Source organism: Ornithorhynchus anatinus, chromosome 2 (assembly GCF_004115215.2).
Source record: "Ornithorhynchus anatinus isolate Pmale09 chromosome 2, mOrnAna1.pri.v4, whole genome shotgun sequence".
Taxonomy (NCBI): Eukaryota; Metazoa; Chordata; class Mammalia; order Monotremata; family Ornithorhynchidae; genus Ornithorhynchus; species Ornithorhynchus anatinus.
Window position 1 is genome coordinate 63,856,396 of NC_041729.1, and position 23,382 is coordinate 63,879,777.

At 43.2% G+C, this 23,382-nt stretch overlaps 1 protein-coding gene across 5 annotated transcripts in view; it reads right to left on the bottom strand.

Annotated features, from left to right (window-relative positions):
• The window catches only part of MAP3K4 (mitogen-activated protein kinase kinase kinase 4), a 165,344-nt gene that overhangs the window by 26,282 nt on the left and 115,680 nt on the right, over window positions 1-23,382 (bottom strand). For 2 of the 5 annotated variants that reach the window (XM_029054517.2, XM_029054505.2), the window contains exons 10-16: window positions 19,841-20,107; window positions 11,897-12,046; window positions 9,776-9,937; window positions 7,061-7,194; window positions 5,038-5,116; window positions 3,725-3,791; window positions 1,195-1,291 (exon numbers count right to left, since the gene is read on the bottom strand). In XM_029054517.2, the coding sequence (XP_028910350.1) occupies window positions 1,195-1,291; window positions 3,725-3,791; window positions 5,038-5,116; window positions 7,061-7,194; window positions 9,776-9,937; window positions 11,897-12,046; window positions 19,841-20,107 (956 nt within the window). Of the gene's footprint in view, window positions 1-1,194; window positions 1,292-3,277; window positions 3,290-3,712; window positions 3,792-5,037; window positions 5,117-7,060; window positions 7,195-9,775; window positions 9,938-11,896; window positions 12,047-19,840; window positions 20,108-23,382 lie in introns of all 5 variants that reach the window. The other 3 variants (XM_029054512.2, XM_029054488.2, XM_029054497.2) reach the window with 2 other exon arrangements.

Sequence of the window (23,382 nt, forward strand, 5' to 3'; positions counted from 1 at the left end):
CTGAAGGTTGTGTGAAACCAGATCTCAACTATTTAAAAAAGTAACAGACATTGTCAAAAAGAATCTCATTTCTAAAGCTGCAGAAATGCCACCACATTCAAGTACATCAAATTGCCGTGCGCTGTCTGCCGTCTTTCCTGAACTCACTCAAGAGAAGGATCTTTACGATACGAAACCATGTGAAAAACGTACAAAGGAACAATGATCAATCCAGCTGACCATTTCTGACTTGAACTGAACAGCCAGGATGTTCAAAAGAATTTTTAGCAACAGGAAAAGCTGAGTTTTCTGGCCATTTAACCAAAAGGACAGACTAGTAACCAGCATTTCTGATATTCTCTATTAGACCGTGATCCTCAGGTGGGACAGGGACTGTGCCTGAGATAATCATCTTACATCAACCTCAGTGGCATAAAATGCAAGATTTACTACTAGACCCAACCGGATCAACTGATTCCTTGCACGCAGGAGGTATGACTGGAATATTTTCAACCCCACCCAAGTGGCAAGGAGAAAAGGGAGGCTTTAGCATAAACTCACCCGCTGAGAGCTAGCACAGCTCTTTCTCTAAAAGATTCTACGCCGTGAGATTTCTAGGGACTCTAGCCCCTCGAGTACCTGATTGAGCCCAGACAAGATTTGGTTATTGGTTTCTACTAAGGAATTTCTTACTAAATCTGAGCCTGGGACTCACCCAACCGTTGGGGCCACCACGTTAAGTCTCCTTACTTTAGTTTTGACTCTTATTTAACTGGAATTTGAGCCTCCCCAGACTCTGTCAACCGCCTAGCGAGCCAGAGAACAAAGCTTTTCCTGTGTCGATAAATACAGTCTCTCCCATAGGTTTGCTTTCCCGAGGTGATTTTTCAAAGGAGGAAAAAGAAAGAATCACTTTAGAGGTAGAAAGCTTGTAGCAGCCAAAAGTTGTGTGCTAAAAAAAACTGAGGCCATCATCTTAAGACGCCAGTTGCTATGCATCTAAAATAAAAAAATAGGCCAATTCTCTCACTCTCAAATTAATGTAAGACTCTAGGATAATAACAGCAACGATGCCTTTTCAGAGATAAAAAGCAAAATCGAGAACATTAGGAAAACGGTTCTTTCTCAGAGAAGAGCAGCCAACAACAACCAGAAGCTTCACCCTACATGCGTTTGAAATTCACGGATGGCAAACATCGGATGGGCACTGAATACCTGAAACCTTCAGGGTTTGGGATGATCAGGTTGGGGTTTGGAGGGTCGCTGTGGCATCGGGGAACCTTCATAGGTCGGGGGCTGTTCCGATGAAGAGCTGGCGGGGTGAAAAGGCAACAAATGGAAATTGGTTCAGATGGTCAGGGGGAGAATTATCCGATCGGTATTTCTTCCGCTCAGGTCCCAAAATTACTATAAGCCTACTAAGATAGGGAGATACAGCTAAGCTTCTAGCAGAAAGGAATCAGGCAAATTCAAACCTTAGAGAGGATGTCTTTTTGGAGACCTAATGAAATTCCACTGAGCCCACAAAGTTTTCCATATAAATGAATTACTGTAATCCAAAATGTCTTTTTAAAATAGTGGATTATAGCATATGTGATTAGACCACTGCTGACTAGACTATCATTTCTCTAGAGTCACATACGTTTTGGTGATGATTATAAAATAGTTATAGCTTATTAGTTCTCTAATGGCCAATAATTCATTTACAGGTAGTCTTCAACATTCACAAATATTAAATGAATGTGAAAAACTGATTAATGCTGACATTTTAACGGGTAAATATCAAAGAAAAATCACCAACAACTGCAAAAAACAAACCATGCTGAGAGAAATACCATGCGCTATTTTTAAGATAGTAACCTAAATGCATCATTCAATTAAAACATTCAGCGTCATGGCCCTGAAGCACTTGCTCTGTCAGATCCCGGAGATCGTCACTGTTAGAAACTAAAGAGGTGACCAATGAATTTATGAACCAATTATTTAAACAATGACTGGAAATTGTGACTGATTGATTAGCTTTTATCTGCCCCAGGGCTCAGAACAGTGCTGGACACATACTAAGTGCTTAACGATTATGAAGTGAGTGATAAATGACATAGCTGTATTCAATGAGCACCTAAGAGGGGTGAGATTTTATAAATTGTGTAGCAGAAACTACAGCTTGCCTCCCACCGCGCTCGGGGAGGGGGAGGTGGCGCACCAGGTACAAGGACGGAAGCCAGATGTCTCCTGGAATGGGGGTTGAAATGTCAGTGCTGGAATGTGCAATAGGATATGCTAACCTAAAAGCTCTTCTAAGGATCCACTCGGGTTTCTGGTCTAATTTGAAGCTTAGCTCTGCCATGGTCTTAACATGAAGTCCTCCAGTTCCCCCGATTTAGAGAAGTGGCATGGCTTGGTGGATGGAGCACAGGCCAGGGAGTCAAAAGGTCAGGGGTTCTAAGCCCAGCTTCGCCACTTGTCTGCTGCGTGACCTTGGGCAAGTCACTTCACCGTGCCACGGTTACCCATCTGTAAAATGGGGATGGAGACTGTGAGCCCCACGTGGGACAGAGACTGTGTCCAACCCCATTTACTCTAGCGCTTAGTATAGAGAGTGGCACATAGTAAGCGTTTAACAAATCGAATTATTTTTACTAATATTATTCTGATCCCAGACAGAAGGTGAGTAGAGGGCACAGGGGCAGGAAAGGCACCACCACCTCCGGTTAGAACTAGACTCCGTGCTGCTTTCTGCTCTGTCCTCGTCCATTTCAATTACAGGTGAGGAGCAAACGTATCAGTGAAATGTAATGAATAACGGCAGTTTCTCCAGCAGTTCATTATTCCCCCGAAGAACCCAGAATCATAATTTTTCCAGCTGCTTTTTCCACAGGTTTCCATCATTACGATTTACGCCCCTTCCTTGGCTCTTTATTTCTTTTCCTATTCTCTCCCCCACAGCACTCTTGTATTTGTCCAACTCCCACTCCAAACCTGGACACTGCCCTGCTTTTATCACAGAGAAGAGCAAAATGGACAACTCAGAAGTGTTCGGAACCATATGAGATGGGGATAGACTCCTGATGTCAAACAGCCCATGCAGTCGGGTTAGAGGGAAAAAGCACGGCTGTACTGTCTCTGGATTGCCAACATTCCCATGAGATAAATGCTAAGTGAAAAAAAAAAAAGACAAGAGTAGTGGATGGGGTAGGGGTGAGAGAAAGGGCACAGAAAAACAGATCTGGAGAAAATGGAGAAGCTTGGTTATCTGGGGCTCAACAAACATGCTAGAAAATACTGCACCAGACATCACCAGAGAAGTTTCCTACAAGGGTACAAAATATAAATATAATAAATTAAAATACAACATAAAAACACACTAATGAAAACAGAGCTTACTAATCATACAACACCCCACTGCATGTATTTAACTTTCTGATAGACAGGTTTTCAATTCCACATGACTTTAAAGAAGTCCAGATACAATTAAAGGTTAATATGTCCTTAGTAACTTGTGCTGATGAGTTTGGGCGTCTGCATTAGGGAATATGTTTAGATTACCACCCTAAAACACATAATCACTGACAGGTTTGCCAGTGATTACTGTCTTTTCCTGGGAATTCTGAATGCATGCCACTAACTCTGGCTCACATGGGTGTTTGAAAGCAAATGGTGACGGGGCGATTTTGCAGATTTATTCAGTTTAAACCAAGCGTTCCAGAAGAAATGCTAGAAACTGCTGTCTTACCAAAGTACAAACCTGTAACAGGACTGTGAGGCTTTCCTATTACATGCCCGATACATTCATTCATCAAAGCTTGTAAACTCTAGGGATTAAAGAATAAAGGGGGCAAAGAAGACAGAAAACATTTTGTTTTTTAACAAGTCAAATGACACTGAGTTAAAAAGAAAAAAAAATCTTCCCAACTAAATTGGTCCTTAAGATGTCTTAGCTGGTTTACAAAAATCCCTCTAATGCTTCAAATAGCTCCAAAGCCCTCAGATAAATGTACAACTGCTGGCAAGGTACCAGGCAAAAGTTAATTTACTAACCTTTAAATATCCTTTTACTATTCAATTTCAGATCACACTAGGGGAAGTGAAAACTTTTAAGAATGCGATGTATGCTGAAATAGGAAATATTTTTGATAAAATTTTTAGAACTACATTTGAAATCAATTTCAAGGGAGCATGCAATCCCCAAGTAGAGACTATTTTTGAGTTGTATTTCACTTGGGAGTACGCTCTGTCTTATCAATCAATTAATTAATGGCATTTATGGAGCACTGTGCAGAGCACTGTACTAAGCACTTGGGAGAGTACAATACAATAGAAGTAGCAGATACATTCCCTGCCCATAACGAGCTTACAGGCCGAGAAATGGATATGTTCTTTGGGGAAAATAAATATGCCTACAGAAATCCTCTTTTAAAAACTGAAGTAATTGCAAACACAACGATCCATTTGTCTGCACCTTAAGCAGGCACCCCCACCACTGTTACATTTTATTCATTTTAATTTTCCTGAACATAAAAAAAAGTTTATTCATTATTTATTTCCACCCCAGCATCATGGGCGGCCTGTTCATACCGAGCCCACCTAGTCACAGTCTGGTGTTTGCTGGACCCGATGTGTCAAATTTTAATTGTGTGGCTTTGTGGGCAGAAGAATATCTTCACACTTAGAAATTTACTCTAAGTTCAACTGGGTCTAGGTTAGTCCTTGGTCTCTTCAAAATCCGGTCAACACAACGGGGCCGCAATTTCGCCTCGGCAAGACTTGAGTACCTATCTATCAGGATTAGGTTTTAGATGGCAGTCTCGGAAGCGGGAGACATTTTATCTCTAATTCCACGAGTTATCCAAGTACCATACTGGCAATACTAACAGCGAAATTCTACTTTACTGTGGCCCTATTTTAACAGCCATTTAGAGTTAGCTTAATTCTGTTAAAAGCACAAGAGCAGATGTTAAGAGTTGGATTAAAAGAGAAAATACTCAGATAGCATGGGGCACGGGTTAAATATTGCCCCCACTGCCTCTTGAAATTTGTTCATAAAGGTAAATTTCATACCAAGAAGTCATCTTCTGGCAGAGCTGAAATAAAAGCTGGTTCAATTGCTTGAAGGAAATCAAAACCTTGAATTGCCCATCTGTCAAATGAGGAGAATCACAGATAAACCACAATAGAATTTCTTGGGAATACCAAACTAGGTACAATATTGGAAGCATGGCACAACTGAACAAATGTCACCTACTCATAGGATCTCAAAACTTACTTAGCATTATTACTCTAAGTGATAAAGGAGAATGGCTAATTAACTACATGAGAGATAATTATTTAATTAACCATTCTCTTCAGTCCTGAGGATGAGGTAAGGAAGTGCCAATTTTTAAGATACTTGGACAGCTCACATGACCTCTTTGAACTGGATTTCCCCACCTGTAAATTAGGGATAACTCCACATGCCCTCTCCCTTCCCACCCTAAGAGTCTATGGAGAAAAAAAATGATATCACACATACAAAAGTACTTCGGTGTTCTGAGACATAAGGGAGCTACAGCAGAAGAGATCTGAATGGAAGAGTCAGAAAAATTTGATAGCTGGAAGAGCAAGTATCACATTTTGCTGACGGAGGTGTGAAATCTGCTTCTCCGGAGATAGGAGGCACTGGGATAACCTTCCATTCATTCAACTGCATTTATTGAGCCCTTACTGTATGCACAGCACTGTATTAAGGGCTTGACAGAGTGTAATATAACAATAAACAGACACAATCCCCGCCCACAGCGAGCTTACAGTCCAGAGAACTAGAAGCAACAGGATGCTAACTATAAATCTCTCAAAGTTTCCTTCATTTCTGGATCTGTTTTTAAACTACAAACTGCTGCTTGAGGATATATAAAAATTGATCTTTATAGCATCTCGATATATATGGACTACTTTTTACACACACACACACACACACACACACACAAACACACACACATATTTGAAGTTGCCACAGGGAATGAAATTCACTTATGAGTGTTTGTAGCTGAAGAGGCCAGTGTGGTGACACCACAGTTCACGACATACTGTATGCACAAAAAGGTTATCCCTTATTGAGTTTGATATCTGATGTCTGAAATACCTGGTGCTGTTGTTTTTCTGATCTTCTGCGCAAGAAAAGCCACACTTTTCTTAATGGCAATGTGCTACTGACTTCTTGTTTTCAGCTGAGATGCAGCACAGAGTCCCCACTTACTGTGCCCTAAAACATTTCTTCTGTCCTCTCTTCTTTCGGTTTCCCAATTTCAGCTCCCTGAACCGCAGTCTTTTGGCTTCTGTATTTTTTTTAAACAGTATTGGTCAAGCATTTACCGGGTGTCATGCCCTGTACTCAGTGCTGCGGTAGATAAAGTTAATCAGTTTGGATACAATGTCCTGTCCCAAATGGGACTCACAGTCTAAGTAGGAGGCAGGCACTGACTTCCCATTTTACAGTTGGGGAAACTGGCACAGAAAAGTTATGTGACTTGCCCGAGGCCATAAAGCAGGCAAGTGACAGATCTGGAGTTAGAACCCAGGTCCTCTGACTCACAGACTCAAGCTCTTTTCACTAGGCCTCGCTGCTTTGCGTTTTTTGGGTACTGTCATATCTTACTGAGCTGAGCACAGCTTGCTACTTCCACAAGGTATTATCACAGATCGACTTTAAGATCCTAGAAGATTTACCAATCAGTGATTAGTATTAAGAACCTTCTGTGGCAAGTGTTTAATAATTTTTGTTGGGTATGCACGTGAAGATAGGTAAGATTTATTATGTGACCTCTTAATGAAAGCGCTCTGTTAGTTTTTTTTTAAGTCTAGTGACCAAAATGGAATCAAGCCATCAAATGCCCCAAACTGAATATGAAACTGCTAAAAAGTATTACTTTAAAAAATGATTACAGTGTTTTCCATTTAGAAATTTCCAATTAAGCAGAATCCATCATAAAGAACAGAATGCAGAAATTACCAATATGTTTATATAAATAGCTGTATAATCCACAGAAACTGAGTAATTCATGTATTATGCTTTTATGGACAAAAGATAATGAGTTTGGTCAATTACCTGGGTCTGGTACCTCTACCACTCTCGCATTTAGTTAGCACATAATTCATCCACTTTCGGGCAAAGTTGATATACTTATCTCCTATCTTCAATCTAACTTCTCCAGACATAATGCGAACAACTTCTTTATGATACTGCAGAAAAATAAAATAATAGTTTCAGACTTTCATAGCCCTTTTAACCTGAATCCATTAAAATCCACTTCAAAAGCCTCTCCTGACCATGTAGCTTAAAGCTTACTAAAAATCTGAAACACTTTTTATCCTTATGAAAGAAGTGTTATAATAGTGAAGTACAGAACTAAGTTTAAAGATGAAATGTGACCAGTAAGAGACAGATGGGGTTACAGACATAAATATTAAGCGTTCATTAACACAATTTAAAATATATCTGATGCCATTTATGTGATGTTAAATATAACTGCAAAAATATCAACTTGGTCGAGTGTGCAAGGACACCCTTATTTCTGGAAACGAACTTCAGTGGCAAATTTGGTTTCTGACCCAAATATGCATTACCTGCAAAGCTAATGATAGGAGGGACTGTCCCATGCAGACCTGGATTGTGTTTTCAAGTCCTGTCTAAGAATTCCACCTTGCGTGCGTTCCAGGACACACACCAACGATGGATTTCAGACCCCCACTTCCCACCAGCCCCTCTTCTGAGAAGACCGAGGAGGCTGGGCTTTTCTTTCACTTCTCAATTAATCAGCGACTGGTATTCAATGAACAGCTGGGTCCAGGGCAATGTAGTAAACACTTGGGGGAGTTTAGTAAAGACACAAATCCTGCCCTCAAGCAGTTCACTACCTAAGGGCTTTCGAACGGCTTTCCCTAGGTAGTTCCCGAGAAGCAGGGTGGCCTAGTGGACAGAGCACGGACCTCGATTCTAATCCCAGCTCTGCCACTTGCCTGCTGTGTGACCTTGGGCAAATCACTTCATTTCTCTGGGCCTCAGTTTCCTCATCTGTAAAATGGGGATTAAGAATGTGAGCCCTATGTGGGGCAGGGACTGTGTCCAACCCAATTATCTTGTATCTACCCCAGTGCTTAAAACGGTGTCTGGCTCATAGAAAGCACTTAACAAATACCACAATTATTATTACTGTTGTTGTTGTTCAAGCTCCCAGAATGGATCTACTAGGAAGCAACAGAAAAGTACACACAGAAGGATCATGGGTCTTATCCCTTTATAATAATCTCAAATCTGTCATTGATTAGTCAATTCATGCCAAGGAGGGAACCTGCTAGAGATTATCAAAGGTCACAATTCTCTTTTTTTTAAATTGGTATTTCTTAAGCGCTTACTATGTTCCAGGGTGTCGTACATGGGAATCAAGTTGGACACAGCTCATGTCCCACATGGGGCCCACACTCGTAACCCCCATTTGAAAGATGAGGTAACTGAGGCACAGAGAAGTAAAGTGACATAAGTCACACAGCAAACAAGTGGCGGAGCCAGAATTAGAACCCAGGTCCTTCTGACTCCCAAGCCCAGGCTCTATCCACTAGGCCAATTCTCTATACTAAATTGATTGATTTTTCTCTAGTTCACAAGCAAAATTATTTTCCCCATGGATATGATGCTGAGAAATCTGGAGAAAGATGTGCTAGTCATACTACATGTTTCTTGTACTAATACAGTATATAATTCAGTTAAAAAGGTGTATATTCTTGAATGGGTATGCAAAATAGGGTGAAGAGGTATAATATCACTCCCTATTCACACCTATCCTCTCAATAGCACCTACATATATATATTTACACTCTGTTGCTTTTCCCTACTTGTAATTCATTTTAGTGCTTGTCTCCCCTACTAGACTTTTAGCTTCTGGAGGGCAGGGATCGTGTTTCATAAATTATTGTACACTCCCATACCCTTAGTACAGTGCTCTGCACAGAATAAGAGCTCAATAAATACTTTTTATTGAGTGACTGACATAGGGCAATGTTAGAGAAATCCAACTAGGCTGAGATTTCCTGGTGGGAAGCTTTATAAATAGTAAAGTAGACATTTGGTTCTGTGAAATGTCAATGTAGGGCTATTCTCACAAAAAACAAAGGTAACAATCAGAAAAATACCACATAGCAATCCATCAGTGGTATTTACTGAGCGCTTACTCTGTGCAGAGCACTGGACTAAGAGCCTGGGAGAGTACAATACGGCAGAATTAGTAGATACGTTCCCTGCCTTTAACCGGCTTACGGACTAGAGAATCTGTAAACTATGAATTCAGTTAGTAAGTAATGCAGCTTGCCTGGAAGTTCTTTTGCATAAAATGACAGTTTCAGAGCTAAGTAATTAAACAATCCAAATTAGAATTTACAATTACTCTTATGGAGCTCCTGGCCCAAATTATTCTTAGGTTTTCTCCTACAGGTCTAAGGAAGCAAGGACAGAGGTAATAATAAAAATAATAACAATAACGATAGTATTTGTTAAGCGCTTACTGTGTGCCAAGCACTGTTCTAAGCTCTGAAGTAGGTACAATTTAATCAGGTTGTTCCATGTGGGGCTCACAGTCTTAATACCCATTTTACACATGAGGTAACTCAAGCACAGAGAAGTTAAGTGACTTGCTCAAAGTCATACAGCAGACAAGCGGCGGAGCCGGGATTAGAACTTCATCGTCTGACTCCCAAGTCCGCGTTCTTTCCATGAAGCCATGCTGCTTCCTTTGGTCAATGGCACAATCCCTTATTTCCATGCACTTACCTCAAATCCAAAATTGTATCCCTGAATCATGGCCTCTCTTACGTACTGCTGCAAAGTGACAGATTCGGATTCATCTACTTCAGCATCAAATTCAGGGGTGAACATGTGATCTACTCTGTCAATGGCATCATTGATTTTATTGCATAGCTGAAGGGCATCGTTCTAAAAAAAAACAAAAAACCCACCACAGCCCATATTATAATTATTGCCAATTGAAATAACACAACAGACGAACATAAGAACAAAAAAGATGGCAAGACTGGTTTAGACTAAAGGTCCATTTAGCCCAGTACCCTGCCTCAGACCTTGACAAGTACTTCCTTTATTTTTACACATCTAGTCAATCCTATACTTCACGCCCATTGCATCTAGAAATCTTATACTTCTACCGTCCATGCCCATTACATTTAGAAACCTTATACTCCAAGACAAGTGGCACAACAAAGGCAAAATGACACAGAAACCTACAAATTTGGTTTCTAGCACTCAAACTAGATTTTTAAGGTGGAGCAGTGCAAACATTTTAACACTCAACTGACTCTAAATGAGCCTATTAGGAATGTACGATTATTACCTCTAGACTGTAAGCTTGTGGTCAGGGAACGTGTCTATCTACTCTGTGGAACTGTATTCTCCCTAGCACTTAGCAAAATTCTCTGCACACAGTAAATGCTCAGTAAATACCTATGATGGATCTATTATCTTTGGTGTGTTCAGTCAGTCCCTAGGGTTCCAATTTAATCAAAATGGAATCATTCATAATGATGTAAAGAGTAATTCTTCTTGGCTGCATTCCCTTAATGAACTAAACCAAAATAATTTTTGAGAGAAGAACCCAAAGGGAACGTGTCTGTTACATACCGTAACTCTCCCAACCGCTTAGTCCAGTGCTCTGCACCCACTAAGCGCTCAGTAAATATGACTGACTGACTACATCTAAAAAGAAGCATCCAAAAAGCAACTTCCAAGCCCTCTCAAATGCACCTCACAATCATCACCGGACACTACAATTTGTTTAATCCCTGGTATTTACTGAGCGCTTACTGTGTGCAGAGCGTTGTACTTATGCACTTGGGAGGATATAATACAACAGAGTTGGTAAAACATTCCCTGCCCACGAGTTTAAGTCTAGAGGATTTTCTGACAGCAGAACAAATGAGAGGTGGAGGAGGGTCAGAGGAAGAGCTGCGTTGCTTGGCCCAATAACTATTGGTTCGTTATCTTGTCTTTCAGCGGACTACAATTTAGGTTTGTTCATTTTAACTTTGGGAATAGAGGATGGACAATGCCAATGCTCTTTCTGTAGGCACAAGACAGTAAATGCATTTGCTTTACATTTTCCTTTAAGCCCTTTTGGATGCCTCTATTGAATATGAGAAGCGCTTAACAGAGTATTCTGCACACAGTAAGCGGACAAATATACAGGAATGACTGACTGCTTCTTTAAAACATTGAGAAGCAGCATTGGCTAGTGGATAGAACATGGTCCCAGGAGTCAGAACATGATTCTAATCTGCCACTTGTCTTCTGTGTGAATGGGGGCCAGTCACATCACTTCTCTAGGCCTCAGTTCCCTCATCTGTAAAATGGGGATTAAGACTGTGGGACAGGGACCGTATCCAAGCTATTAGCTTGTGTCAACCCCAGTGTTTCGTACGCTGCCTGGCATATATGTGCTTTACAAAGACAACAAGAACAATAATAATGATAATGATGATAAGGATAATAATGATAAGGGGGAAATAGTGCATTCTTCACTTTATAGTTGAGACAATGGAGTTCCCCCCAAAATGTAAAAAAAGAACAAAACAAACCATTCAATCATTCAGACATTCAATCGCATTTATTGAGGGCTTACTGTGTGCCAAGTACTGTATTAAGCCCTTGGGAGAGTACGCTACAATATAAAAGACACATTCCCTGCCCACAACGAGCTTAAAGTCTAGAGACCAAGGCAACCGCCAAGAAGAGGCCCCCTCTTCTGGAATAGCCAGGATCCGAGTCAGGACGAGAATCTGAAGAACGGAATACCGGCTCCAGAACCCCAAGGTGACTCTTCCATAACACCCTTTCTAGAAATACTGAGTGATCAAAGGGAAAACAGATTAGCTCATCACTTACCTTCAGTTGCTGCAAAGCTTTGGCAATGACTGGCTGGCTAGAAGTCTGTTCCTGATGCAATGTAACAAGCCCTTCGATAGCCTCTTGGAAAGCTTTTCTCTGGCTGATGAGGCGAGTGGATTGCATGACCACTAGGAGGAGGTTATCGACCTAGCGAAAAGAAACGATAAATAGTATTTGGGACCGGACGGAGAGGTCCGCCCAGGGTGCCTGCTTACTGGGCACATATGAGTTCTAATCCTGGCTCCGCCACTTGTCTGCCGTGTGGCCTGGAGCAAGTCACTTGACGTATCTGTGCCTGAGTTTCCTCATCTGCAAAATGGGGATTGAGAATGTTACCCCCCCAGGTGGGATGGGGACCGCGTCCACCCCGATTCGCTTGTATCCACCCCAGTGCTTAGAAGAGTGCTTAACACACATTAACCACTTTAACAAATACTATTATTACAATGGCAGACTTCTGGGATGAGGAAGGGTCTTTTTCTGTATATGAACATCACCCTGCGTTTTTTTCTGTCCCACAACTCCCAAGTCGCAGTAGTGCAAAAAACTGTTTCCGCATGGAAGTTCAGCTGGAACGTCCCTGTCAGCCTGGCCTGGATTTCTACCCTGAAGGGCCTAAGGACTCTCATTCTCAGCAACAGGGGTTGTACTTAATTACTATTATTATTATTATTATTATAATAATTAAATGCTAACATAGGCTAACATATGCGAAGCAGCGTGGCGTAGCGGCTACAGCACAGACCTGGAATTCAGAAGGTCAAGGGTTCTAATCCCGGATCCACCACCTTTCTGGGGTGTCACCTTGGGCAAGTCACTTCACTTCTCTGTGCCTCAATTACCTCATCTGTAAAACTGGGATTGAGACTGTGAGCTCCATCCATGTGGGACAGGGACTGTGTCCAATCTACTCCTGCGCTTAATACAGTGCCTGGCAAATAGTAAGTGCTTAACAAATACCATCATATGTCAAGCACTGTCCTAAGTGCTGAGTTAGATATAAGATAATTAGATTGGGGGCTGCCCCAGACCCACTGAGCATTCTCAGTCTAAGAGGGAGGGAAAAGAGGAATTGAATCCCCAGTTTACAGGTGAGGAACCTGAATTACAGAGGAATTAAGTGCCACGCCCAAGGTCACAGAGCAGGCAAGTGGTGGAAGTGGGATGAGAACCCAGGTCCCCTGACTCCCAGGCCCTTGGCTCTTTCTTCTTGGCCACAATGCTTCCCCTTAAATGGCGGGGGTGTTTTGCAAGGGGAAGAATTTCAGTATGCAGTGGGAAACTCCCACCGACCCTACAGAGGCAATAGCTCCCAACAGATCCCTCCTCTCTGTAACCTGATGGGCCCTAGAGGAAAGCCATCCCCAACCCCACTTTAGCATTTCTTGTTGTATGAGGGTCGTGTGGAAATGCGCTGCTCGGCAGCATCTGCCTCGAGCCAAACACACACACAGAGACCCACGACACAGACATACTTGTAAACGCATAAAATCATATCAACAGGAAACTACTTCCTCCGAAGTATACACTGGAGAAGCACAGTCAAGTGGAAAAAGCATGGGTCTGGGAGTCAGAGGACCCGGGTTCTAATCCCAGCTCCACCACTTGCCTGCTGTATGACCTTGGTCAAGTCACCTAACTTCTCTAGAATTCAGTTGCCTCATCTGTAAAATAGGGATTAAGACTGTGAGCCCCAAGTGGGACCGGGAATGTGTCTAACCTATCTTGTATCTACCCCGGCACTTGGCATACAGCAAGGGCTTAACCAATTTTATTATGATGCTGATGCTGAGGAGTGCACACAGTCAGTTCGACCGAGTGCTTTCTCTCATGTGGGGGTGACATTTTTGACAAGCACAGAATTAAGGAAAACTTGTGCTTTAGTGCACAAGTCTTGACACATGTCACCCACACAACACAACCATGAGCACAACCATTTCTTCTAGCACATTATGCTCTAGTAAGATGGACAGGTAGATACAAGTGCCTTATATGAAGAAGGTTCCCTAATTTCCCAACAGTCTTCTATTCGAAATGTGTACTCAAATCCCATGTTAAAGAAGAAACTAAAGAACGTTTATATTGGTCTATTATATTATTTCAAATCTGTTGAGCCCAAGGAATTGTTTGGAGACGATGAATTCATGGCAGACGTGAAGTCCATGGCATGCTTAAAGCCCTGAAAATGCCCCAACCTTTGAAAATAGGAACCAATCTAGCACCTTAAATTGCCTCTAAGGGGCTATCAGTCACGCAATAAAGGTTACTAATTATAGTGATGATCATTTCCAATACTTTTCATTCCAGTAAACTGTTGCACAATTCTTGAATTTCTCTGCACCTAACTCAGGTGATACTTCCAGAAGTAACATTTTTCAAATAGCTCAACTAGTAAAACATCCTCCACTAGTTAAAGAAATACAGTACCTTCCCTGTTGTACAAAAGGAAATGGACAAAATAAGTTTCTATCAAGAAGGTTTTCACAGCTTTCAGTGAATCATCTGAGTATGAAGGAAATCTTTCAACAGTGAAACACCGAAGATTCCACTGTAGAATTCCTTAAATACTAGTACTGTACAGTTTCCTGAAATCAAAGTACAGTGGTACCAAAACACTGCAGAGACATTCAGCTTGAAAGATGGTTCTAAAACAAATAAAAGTCCTTGAATCACCTAATGATATTACAAAAAGAATACTGAGACTACGGGGAGAACAATTTTATGAGTAGCATCAAATTGCAAGGCCAAACAAACATTTTCAATCTTGACAGTTATAAATATTTATAACACTCACTTCCTTTCATTTATGTTTTTAATGCATTAGTAGGCCCATAAGTCATTTCAGGGCCCTTTTGTCTCCCTCAAGGATTAGAGAGGGTTTCCAAATCCTAACACCATACCTATCCTTCCACAGCTGCAATTCCTCCTAGACTGCACGCTTGTTGTGGGTAAGGAATGTGTCTGTTACACTGTCGCACAGGACTCTCCCAAGGACTCAGTACAGTGCTCGGCACACACAGCAAGCACTCAATAGATTCGACTGACTGACTTACTGACTCCTAATTGAATTTTGAGGCAATTGTCCTAGGGTGATCTCCCTGCTCCTCAAAATTTCCTGCATTATATTAATTGCATTCGAAACTTATTTTCCTCCAGAATTGGAGACGTACATTACTGCCACGGATTGACTGTAAAGCTAAAAATCACAGAGCTAATATATTCTGTTAGTGATAATATTCAACCTCATCTCTGGTATTTGCATAGCACTCACCTCAAGGACATCGGAGACCACTTTGTGTATTTCTCTTTGTTTGTTTCACAACCAATAACTACACACCACCCACCTGAAGTGGCCAAAAGGAAGATTTTTTTTCCCCTACGTATTAGAAACCACAATTGACAGCACCAAATAATGAAGCTGGCAGTGCAAGAATGATGCCATTGTCCCTTCCTGGTCCTAGATACCAGGTCAACCAATCAAATCAGGACAAAGAGAAGTAGTGTAGCCTAGTGGAGAGAGCACACACCTGGGAATCAGACGACCTGAGCACTAATTGGCCACTTGTCTGCTGTGTGACCTTGGGCGAGTCACAACTTCTCCCCGCCTCAGTTACCGCATCCCTAAAATGGGGACTAATACTGTGAGCCCTATGTGGGAGCCTTCTAGATCTAAAGCGTGTTGTGGGCAGGGAATGTATTTGTTTATTGTTCTAATGTACTCTCCCAAGTGTTTAGTACAGTTCTTTGCACACAGTAAGCGTTCAATAAATATGACTGAATAAATGAACAACCTGAACAGGTGACCAACCTGATTATCAGTGCTTAGTACAGTGTTAAACACAGAGTAAGCACTTAAGTGACATAAATAAATTCGTTAATAGAATTTACTGATCGCTTATTGTGTGCAGATCACTGTACTAAGTGCTTGGGAGAGTACAATACAACAGAGTTGGCAGACCTAGTCCCTGCCCACGAGGAGTCTTCAAGGACTTTAGGGCTGTTAAGGTCATGCTACTTCCTAAAACACAGAAAGGAAAATAAAGCTCAGTGGAGAAAATCAAAAGATTTTTAAAGCCTTAAAAACCTCTCTCTTCTTCCCAAACCTTCCAAAAAACAAACCTGAAAGCTGTCAATCAATGGTATTTGTGAAGCACTTACTGTGTGCAGAGCACTGTAGAAAGTACCTGGGAGAGTACATTACAACTCAATGACCTAATATTCTAGAGGGGAAGACAGACATGAATACGAATGAATTACGGATAGGTACCTAACTGCTGTGGGGCTGAGGGTCAGGTGAACACCAACTGCCCAAAGGGAACAGATCCAAGTGCACAGAATGTAAGTTCACTGTGGGCAGGGAAAGTTTCTGTTTCTTGTTATATCGTACTTTCCCAAGCACTTGGTACGGTGTTTTGCACTCAGTAAGCCCTCCTCAAGGTCCCTCCCAAATTCTCTCCTTCACCTAACATTTCCCTCGACGGTGGACAACACCGCCATCCTTCCAGCCTGCAGTCTGTCTCCCAACTCCCACCTCTGGACACTTTTTCCACTACTTTATGCCACCTCCTCATTTTCACCCGCAGATTCTCTCCTCCACCTAGCATTCTCCCCAACAGTCAACAACTTCACCATCCTTCCAGTCTGCAGTCGGTAACCTCGGCGTTATGCTTCGCTCTTCCCCCTCAAGGAGCCCGCCTACTCGTTTTGTCACCAGGCTTGTTTCCTCCTCCACTGCATTTCCAAAATCCCCTTCCTTCCCATTCGAACGGCCACCATGACAGCTTCAATCAATTAATGGTATTAGGTGAGTGCCTACAGTGCATAGAGTGCTGTACTAAATACTTGGGAGAGTACAGGACAGTACAACTGTCCTGTACTCCCTGCCCACAGCGAGCTTACAGTCTAGAAGGGGAGACATATATGAATATCAATAAATTATAAATATGTACAACATTTCTGTGGGGCTGAGGGAGGGGTGAATAAAGGGTGCAAAACCAATTCAAGGTTGATTCAGAAGGGACTGGGAGAGGAGGAATGAGGGTTTTCTCAGGGAAGACCTCTTGGGAGGAGATGTGTTTTGAAGAAGGCTTCCAAGGTGGGAAGAGTAATTGTCGGAGAGGAACAGGGAGGGCATTCCAGGCCAGATAAGGCTGGGGCAAGGGGTCGGCGGAGAGTCAGACATAATCGAGGTACAGTGAGTAGGTTGGCATTAAAGGGTGAAGTTAGCTAGCCCAGGACTACTGCATATGGCACCTTGCTGGTCTCCCTGACTCAAGTCTCTCCAGTCTGTAGGAGCCTGTCTGGATCAGAAGCCTGCCTGGATCATTTCTCTTCAATATAATAATAATAATAATGATGTTGGTACTTGTTAAGCGCTTACTATGTGCAGAGCACTGTTCTAAGCGGTGGGGTAGATACAGGGTAACCAATCAGGTTGTCCCACGTGAAGCTCACAGTTAATCCCCACTTTACAGATGAGGTAACTGAGGCACAGAGAAGTTAAGTGACTTGCCCACAGTCACACAGCTGACAAGTGGCAGAGCCGGGATTCGAACCCATGACCTATGACTCCCAAGCCCGGGCTCTTTCCACTGAGCCACGCTGCTTCTCATATATCATATCGTATAGCACTTACAGTCAATAGTATTCACTGAGCACTTACTGTGTGCAGAGCACTGTATTAAGCACTTGGGAGAAATCAATATAACAATATTAGAATTTGCAGACACAGTCCCTGACCACGACGGGTTTACATTCTAGAGGGGGAGACAATGATAAATTACAAATGCGTACGTAAGTTCTGTGGATCTGAGAGACTGATCAAACGCTCCATCAGTGGTGCTCACTGGGTGCTTACTATGTGCAGAGCACTGTTCTAAGCGCTTGGGAGAGCACCATACAGCACAATCAGCAGAAACGTTCACTGCCCATAAGCAAATCCAAATCCCCACCTGCACCTTCCCCCGTTTAAAAATCCAACCTAGCAGGGCTGTCTCCACTGTCAAAGCCCTTCTAAAAACGTGTTTTCCGCAGGGGGGAATTCCCCGGTGAATTTCAAATAGTCCCACATTACCCAACTTTGTCCCTTCTACACTACTTTGGCACTTGTGTACTCATAACCTCCTGCTGCACTTATCTCTCTCTCTATATATCTTACATACCCCATTGAGCACTAACTCATATACCTATCCCGCTGTCCTATCTGTTCGTTATTTTAGTGTCTGTCTTCCCCGCTAGACTCTAAGCTCCTTGAGGGACAGGGGATTATCTACTACCCTATTCCATTCTCCCAAGCACCAAACACAATGCTCTGCATGCAGTAGGGCCTCACCCTCGATTGTGAGAGAGGACTCTGTCTTCTTCTGTTGCATCTCCCGGACGGTCTGTGCAGTGCGCTCTACTCAGGAGTTACTCGATAAATGCTATTACGACTAACAACTACGTTTTTCAAACATGACCTCTTTAAGCAATCCCCATTTTCCATCTGAGTGGCATCAGGAGAAAAGGTGGAGAAAAGCGAATCCGTGAACATGGTGCAAAACGGTCAAAGAAGGGGGAAGTTGCAGGCCCCGTCCTTCCAGCCAACCACACACACACAAACAACACAAACACACACACACAGAGTTGTATACAGCCTGGGAGTGAGGCACAGCAACTTATTAGGGTGGGGTGTGACTAATGTGAGGGGAGGGGTATCCTTTTGGTTGTTTTTGCTCCTATTCTCATTTCTGCCGTGAAAAGTCACGGCTCTAAACTATTTGTCCCAGACAAGTGAAAAATCAAAGCTGCCTAAAATAATCATGTGTCAAATTAGCAGACATCTCCGGGGGAGGCGGGGAAACACTAAGGAAAGACATCAAACAAAAACAAACCAACGTACGTGTGAGCTAAATATGGCACAGCAGGAAAGGCTGGGAACATCTAAACTGTGACCCTTCCGTTTAACTGGTAAATGAAGCCAACATCTGATGATGCCCACTGATAATATTCAGAAACACTCCCTCATAATTTATGACTATGCTTCACAGTGATGGGTGCCAAAAATCACCCAGTGCAGTTGCTCCTGGCAGGGCTGAGCACATCAACCAATCCTTGGTATCTATTGAGCGTTTACTTCACGCAGAGAACTGTACTAAGTGCTTGGGAGAGTACAGTACAACAGAGCAAGGAGACACATTCCCTGGCCACAGTGAATACTTGCGCTGCTTTTCTTGGAAGGAAAAAAATGGGAAACTACTGCTAACTTTAGAGAGAATGCAGAGCTAGTTTACGATCAAAATCAATCCTTTGGGAAACTAAACCTGCACTGTTTGGGAAGAAATCACCACGATTCAGAAGCCAATGTGCACTCCTCTATTCATGACCTGCTAGCCTGCACTTTCCAAATTTGGGGGTTAAAAAAAAAAACACCAAACCATGGAAAATGAAGCCATCAATGATCTAAGAAACTGGACAAAACAAGGGTGTCACAAATTCAACAACTCACTTTAAGCCTTTATGTTCAAAACCCTTTGATGAAAACAACTATGCTTTCACAAATTACACAACGCAGAGAATACAATTTATACACTAACAAATCTATATTTTTTTTATGGTATTTGTTAAGTGCTTACTATGGGCCAGGCGCTGTACTAAGCGCTGGGGTAGATACAAGCTAAGAAGATCAGACACACTCCTCGTCCCGCAAAGGGCACGCAGCCTGAATCCCCATTTTCCAGATGAGGGAACTGAGCCCCAGAGATGTGAAGTGACTTGACCAAGGTCATGCCACAGACAAGTGGTGGAGCCAGGATGAGAACCCAGGTTCTTAACTCCCAGGCCTGTGCTCTTTCCAAACGGAATTATACAGCGGCTCCTCTCTACCCTGAGAAAATTCACTCTAGGAAGGAAAACTAAGGTTGTAGTCAAAAGCATAAAAATCAGGGGAATTGGAAAACGCACCTGCATACTTCTGAGGGTATCAAAGGTTACCACCTGAGGCACGATTTTCACAGGCTGCTCTTCCCACGCGCTCAAGGAGACCACTAGCCTGCTGTCTTTGTCACTGCGCTTGGTCATAAGTAAATAAGCCTCGATTGCTTCTTCTTCAAAAGCCTTCGAGCAGTCCTTTCCTGCTGCCGCATTTAGTAACTGCAAAATCACATCTTTCTTCTTAGCAAGAGTGCCCGGGACAAAGATATGCAAATTTTCCAAGCCTGGAATCAGTACCTAAAAATGAAATAAATGATAGAGTTAATGATAATAATAATAACTGTGGTATCTTTTAAGCGCTTACTATGGCGCCACGGACTGTACGAAGCGCTGCGGGCAGATGCCAGATAATCAGGTTTAATGAGAGAATGTTCCGCAAGATACGCTACGTCTCCAAAGGCTAATACCTCTAATGTCTCGGAAAAAACGGCCGCTAAAAGAACATCTTTTAAAAAGTACTCCCTTGACTGATTCCATGGTAAAAGACCACATGTGACAAGCACTACTAATTCATTTGGAAAAACTGATAACTAAAGAGTAAGCTACTCTTTTAGCTCTTTGGAATATTTTTTATATCCGTGAAAAATGAAGGGGTTTTAGCTTGTTTCCGAGAGAACCAACGCGTGGCACTTTTCCTTTTCGTCACCTCTGCTAACGTCAAACAACCCTTGTGTCTCATTGCAGATTTTTTAAATATTTTTTAAATATTTCAACAAAAACCTGTTCAACTGTCAAGGCCACAGCAGGCAAGTACTGTCCAATGGCTTCCGTTATTAATATACTCATATTCAGTCAATCACTGCATGCAACAAGTAACCTGAACGAATGAGATTCCTGTCAGGTGGTAATCAAGAGATATCTGTCTCCAGATTGCAGATGAGTTATTTTAAAGTAGAGTTTTAGTGGGTAGGCGGGCTTCTACCTTTGTGAAAGGAAGACGTTCAGCACACTTCTGCCCCACCACAGTAGCACTACCAACTCCAGCAAGCTACTTTCACACAAAATTATGTTCTAATGAAGACGGCCACTTCGAAAGGACTTCCACGTTCACCGGATCCACAGTAGGGAAGGTCGTGCCTTTGCTTCTCCCTTACCTTACAGACTTAATCCATCCATTAATTTTATGGTGCTTCCTGTGTGCACAGCGCACTATCCCGACAGCTTAAAACTCTTTGATGGCAAAAAGGTTTTTGAAAAAAATCTCTGTGTCACTTAGGTAGGGCAATCTGGCCCCATGTGAAATTAGTCAAATGTGTGATTACTCCACAACAATCGACGAAGAAATAAATGGGGTGATTCCCCTTAGCTCTTTCACCTATGCATTTATTCCCGGCCTCCCCTCTGGGACAGATGCACGGTCTGAACGCCGATAAGAGCGTATGATTCCGGCCTTCTCGTTCCTCCTACCCCACGGTCATCTTTGGTCCAGAAATCTCTTTCTTTTTCCCCGCTCGAATCGTCTATCCACTTTTCCCTATTCAGGCTGATGTCAGGAGAATTCCATTCGACTTTAAGCTCCTGAAGGACAAGGATGGTGACTACCACCTGCAAGTATTATACTCTGCAAAACGCTTTGCGCAACAAGCCACGCACAATAGACGCTTGACAATCGCTGTTGATTGATCCCTTCAAAAGGGACAGGTAGACAGACCCTGAGTTCCCACCACCTCCCAGTCTGTGCAGCCCGCTACCTGCTGGTTTATCTAACCATACGTAGGCCTGTTAAAGCCAATCACCGCGGGTTAGTCGATTCCCTCCCCTCCCCCTCCGCAGCATCCCCATTCCCAGCGTCTTTCCTGCCCATGCTCCGCACTCTGAACTTGGCCTTCTCCTCCTACGTCTCCCCAGTTCCCTCCCCACCATTTTCTAATTATTTTCGACCCTGATTCGAGCAACAGCAGTGGCAAGGGCTTGCAGGGCACCACAGTCGATCCGCCTTCCACCCACCCCTTCCCCTCCGACGCGGCCCCTCCTCCCCGTGTCGGCCAAAGCTGTGGACTGGGACAAGACTTAGGGGTGGGAGTGGGGGGAGGCTGGGCCCCGGAGTCGGAAGGACCTGGGTTCTAATCCCAGCTCAGCCACTTAATAATAATAATATTGGTATTTGTTAATTGCTTACTATGCGCGGAGCACTGTTCTAAGCACTGGGGGAGATCCAGGGTAATGAGGCTCACAGTTAATCCCCATTTCACAGATGAGGTAACTGAGGCACAGAGAAGTGAAGTGACTTGCCCACAGTCACACAGCTGACAAGTGGCAGAACCGGGAGTCGAACCCATGACCTCTGACTCCGAAGCCCGGGCTCTTTCCACTGAGCCATGCTGCTTCCCTACACTTGTCCGCTGTGTGACCCTGGGAGAGTCACTGGACTTCTCTGTGCCCCGATTATCCCATCCGGAAATAGGGGATTAAGACTGCGAGCCCCCTGTGGGATGGGGACTCTGTCCAACCCAATTCGCTTGTATCCACGCCAGCACTTAGTAGAGTGCCAGGCACATAGTAAGCGCTTAATGTACCCCATTATTCAAATGTGCGCGGTGGGAAATGAGAGAGCAGCACTTGAGGAGGGGCCCTCTGACACTCTCCCCATCCCTCCCCGGACCTCCCCAGTCCCCGCTTCCATGACTCTGGCTAGATGCTAGGAAGGTGGAATGGGCGACGAGGAAGGAGGAGGGGGAGAGGAGGTGGGCTGTGGCCATGACAGCAGCAAAAGCTACTCCTCTAAGTTCAGACAAAGAAAATAACAGATTGGGGTGTGGGGAGAGGGGACTCTCCCCTCATTAGCTTCTCGTCTTCAATTTGTATGTGACATCAGTAACAAACTATTATACTTTACGCCCTACATCCTATGGCGACTGTTTCTATTTCAAGCATGGGTTGAACTCTGAAGACCATAATTCCTTCCTTTAAGTGCGCCTATAAATTCAAGACACGGACACGGCTAGTTTCCACCCACAGGAACTATGTGGACGACGTGTGGGATTCAATTTGAAGGCAGCTTCTGCAGCTACAACCTCTAAAAGGACAAACATACCCAACTGTGGGTATAAAACGACCTTTAAAAAGTGGTCCTGGTGGCATTTTCTTTTAGAGATCCATTCCTATCAACTTCCAGTTCGACAGACTAATGGGAGACGGGAACAGCCCAGAAGAGCCGAATCACAGAAAATCCAAAGACCCGATTTTAATAATAAAAATTATTATTATAGTAATTACGTTATTTGTTAAATGCTTACTGTGTCCCAAGCACTGTTCTAAGCACTGGGGCGATAGAAGATAATCAGTTTGGACACGGTCCCTGTCCCACATGGGGCTCACAGTCCTAATCCCCACTTTACAGATGAGGTAACTGAGGGCTAGAGAAGTGACTTGCCCAAGGTCATACAGCAGACATGTGCTGAAGCCAGAATTAGAACCTAGGTCCCTCTGACATTCAGGCCCGCGCCCTATCCATCTGACCACGCTGCTTGTCTCCTTGATTTTCGCCGATGGTTACTGCTCTTCGCCCTCCC